Here is a 3,089-nt window from a genome sequence, read left to right as displayed (position 1 = left end):
AGATTTATACAACCTATTTTTTCTATTAGTAGACATCCATAGCTTTCATTTAAGACCGGTCCCGCTTTGTTCTACCGCTATGAGGGGTAGGTCCCCTTTTTAGAGCCCTTTTTGGGGCCTGGCCACTACACTACATAACGGAGAGTATCACACGGAAACTCGATTTAAATCCGATTGGAAATGAAAATGTGTGTGTCAGTACCTTCGGCGCGAGTTCACCAGCAGGGGTATACAGTCGCTTCCGATGGTTAATGTTGTCCTCCACGACCTGGATAATCCTGGGGAAAGCACTGTATGCGATCTTGTTGTGCCGCAAATCACTACGCCCATGCAGAATCTAGTGAATCCCAATGTTGCTAACTTGCCACACGTAATCTAACGCTTGCACACCCGCCAAAATACATGGATACATTCGAAATCTCCCTACTCATTGGAGCCGATCATTATTGGAATATCGTGGGAAATCACAATGTTCGGGGCAAGGGCCCTATTGCTGTGTCATCCAAGCTTGGATATTTGCTATCAGGTCCAAACCCCACAGTTACCACTTCAGTGTTTTCCACGAATGTCATGAACGCATCAGTCGCCACCCAACTCGAGAAATTCTGGGACATTGAAAGCACTGGAATAACGGACAAGACCACGACAAAGGACAATACGTATGAGGATTACACCGAAACCCATTTGCGCAAGGAAGACAATCGTTTATATTCCCAAGTTACCATGGAGAGAGGACCATCCACCACTCACAACAAACTACAACGTTTGCCGAGCCCGGACCAGAAACATGGTTCTCCGCTTAACGCCTGACCTGAGGAAAGTATATCATCGCATCATCCATGATCAAGTTGATAGAGGATTTGTTGATATTGTAGAAGAAGACGATTCCCACCAAGGACACTATCTTCCACACCACCCCGTCAAAAAGGACTCAGAAACAACACCAATAAGGGTGGTATATGATTGCTCGTGCAAAACAGCGAACGGAAACAGTCTCAACGATTGTTTGGACGCCGGGCCCCTTTACTTAATGACTTAGCCGCGATACTTCTGCGTTTTAGGACTCAGAAATTTGGATTTTCAGCAAATCTGGAGAAGGCCTTTCTACACATCGGATTGGACGAAAGCGACCAGCAGTGGACGAAATTTCTATGGCTCAGCGATCCAGATGACCCCGAATCTCCCTTCATCGTTTTCCAATTCAAAGCTGTACTGTTTGGAGCAGTCTGCTCACCGTTCATACAGAACGCAACTGTTAAGCACCATCTAGAGATGAACGCGAGCCCCGTATCGCAGGACATTAGCAAGAATACATACGTTGACAACATTATCAGCGGGGCAAAAACGGAGGAGGATTTAGTGAATTACTATCGCGAGGCAAACATGCTCACTAAAGACGCTGGATTCAACTTACGAGAATGGGCTACAAACTCAGTGGAACTACCTAACATTGCACAAAACGAAAACCGTCCTAACTCCGATCCGGAAACCAATGTATTGGGGATTACTTGGAATACCAATACGGACGAATTAGCATATCCAGACAAACGCGCACGCTCCACGGACAATGATAAAACATTGACAAAACGCGAGTGTCTAAAGATTACTGCCGGGATTTACGACCCCCTAGGATTCTTGGCTCCGACGCACATTCGTGCGAAAATGTTCATCCAAAAACTTTGGCGCGAAAATCTTCAGTGGGATGAACCCATGTCTGAAGAGCTGCACAACGAATGGATTAATCTTAATCAGGATCTGTTGGCCGTAACTGACATTACTGTACCAAGGCCATACTTCAGCTCCATGCAAACTGACGCACCATACCAACTGCACGTGTTTTGTGATGCCAGTGCCGGAGCTTACGGATGCGTTGTTTACCTACGTCAAGTCAACACAAACACTGTGTCCATTGTTTTGTCAAAGGCCAGGGTGACATCTGTTAAAACACTAACAATTCCACACGCAGAACTTATGGCAGCCTTACTACGCGCACGACTGTTAAACTTCGTCACCAACAGTTTAAAGAAACAACTGGCTATAAAAGAGTCAATGTTATGGTTAGACAGCCAGATCGTGTTACATTGGCTCAGCAGCGACAAAAAAATGACATGTTTTGTACACAACCGAATCACGGAAATCAAAGCTTGTGACGTCATCACCGAATTCCGGTACTGCCCCACTGATGACAACCCCTCAGACCTGGTCTCACGTGGAGTATCTGCTGAGAACCTCTCTAAAAACAATCTGTGGTGGACCGGACCGGATTGGCTGAAAACCGGAGATTGGTCAACGTGCGAAATAGGTCAACCTGATGTGCAAACTGTACTTGCTGCTATTGCCAACGAGGAAGCAATTAACACTGTAAATGTCAACAATGTCGCGTGCCAGCCTGCTGCGCCCTGTGGGATAATGCACATTCTTGACTCTGAGCGATATAGTTCTTTGCGGCGGCTTTTACGCATCAGCGCTCTCGTGCTGCGATTCATTAACAACCTCAAAAGTAAGAAGGAAAATCGCCTACACCCGGAGTTAAATGCCAGTGAAAAAAATGAGGCGGAACAAAGATGGATCAGAGACACTCAAACATATTACTACAGAGAGGAAATGAAGAATCTGAAAATGAAAGCAGAAAAACTGGGAACCCTAGCGCGTCAATTACGGCTCTTCATTGACAATGATGGCATTTTGAGAGTTGATGGCCGACTCCATAATGCGCCCATGCAATACACCATGAAGTTTCCCATCTTGATTCCACCGAAAAGCCGACTCGCAACTCTTATCATTCTTGACTGCTACGCCAAACAAACCACTCAGGACTACAATCCACAACCACTTATATTCGACACAGATATTGGATCACACAGATCCGCGTCACTGTGAAAACTATTATGCGAACAAGCGTCACTGCAATCGTTCCATTTACTGGAAGCCCATCCACGGTAACAGGCGTTGATTTCACTGGAGTCCTGTCCGTTAAGGATGGTACAAGGGAGACAAACATACATTTGTCTGTTCACGTGTGCGATCATGCGCGCAATTCATCTAGAATTAGTGCTGGACATGTCGTCTGAAACATTTCTTAGAGCTTT

At 45.8% G+C, this 3,089-nt stretch overlaps 1 protein-coding gene across 1 annotated transcript; it reads left to right on the top strand.

Annotated features, from left to right (window-relative positions):
* Positions 1 to 402: 402 nt before the first annotated feature.
* On the top strand, positions 403 to 2,880 carry LOC135484434 (uncharacterized). The gene is made up of 2 exons (XM_064765936.1): positions 403 to 763; positions 1,085 to 2,880. Exons 1-2 carry the CDS (start codon positions 403 to 405, stop codon positions 2,878 to 2,880), a joined length of 2,157 nt encoding a protein of 718 aa, XP_064622006.1.
* The last annotated feature ends 209 nt before the right edge of the window (positions 2,881 to 3,089 follow it).

The sequence above is a fragment of the Lineus longissimus genome, chromosome 1 (genome assembly GCF_910592395.1).
Source record: "Lineus longissimus chromosome 1, tnLinLong1.2, whole genome shotgun sequence".
NCBI classification, from domain to species: Eukaryota; Metazoa; Nemertea; class Pilidiophora; order Heteronemertea; family Lineidae; genus Lineus; species Lineus longissimus.
This window is presented reverse-complemented; position numbering and strand designations above follow the sequence as displayed.

Excerpts from the sequence above, each read along its gene's own strand:
- LOC135484434 (XM_064765936.1), top strand. The coding sequence starts at position 403 with ATGGATACATTCGAAATCTCCCTACTCATTGGAGCCGATCATTATTGG. Across the intron at positions 764-1,084 it reads CACTCACAACAAACTACAAC|CAAATCTGGAGAAGGCCTTT; the intron begins GTTTGCCGAGCC and ends TTGGATTTTCAG.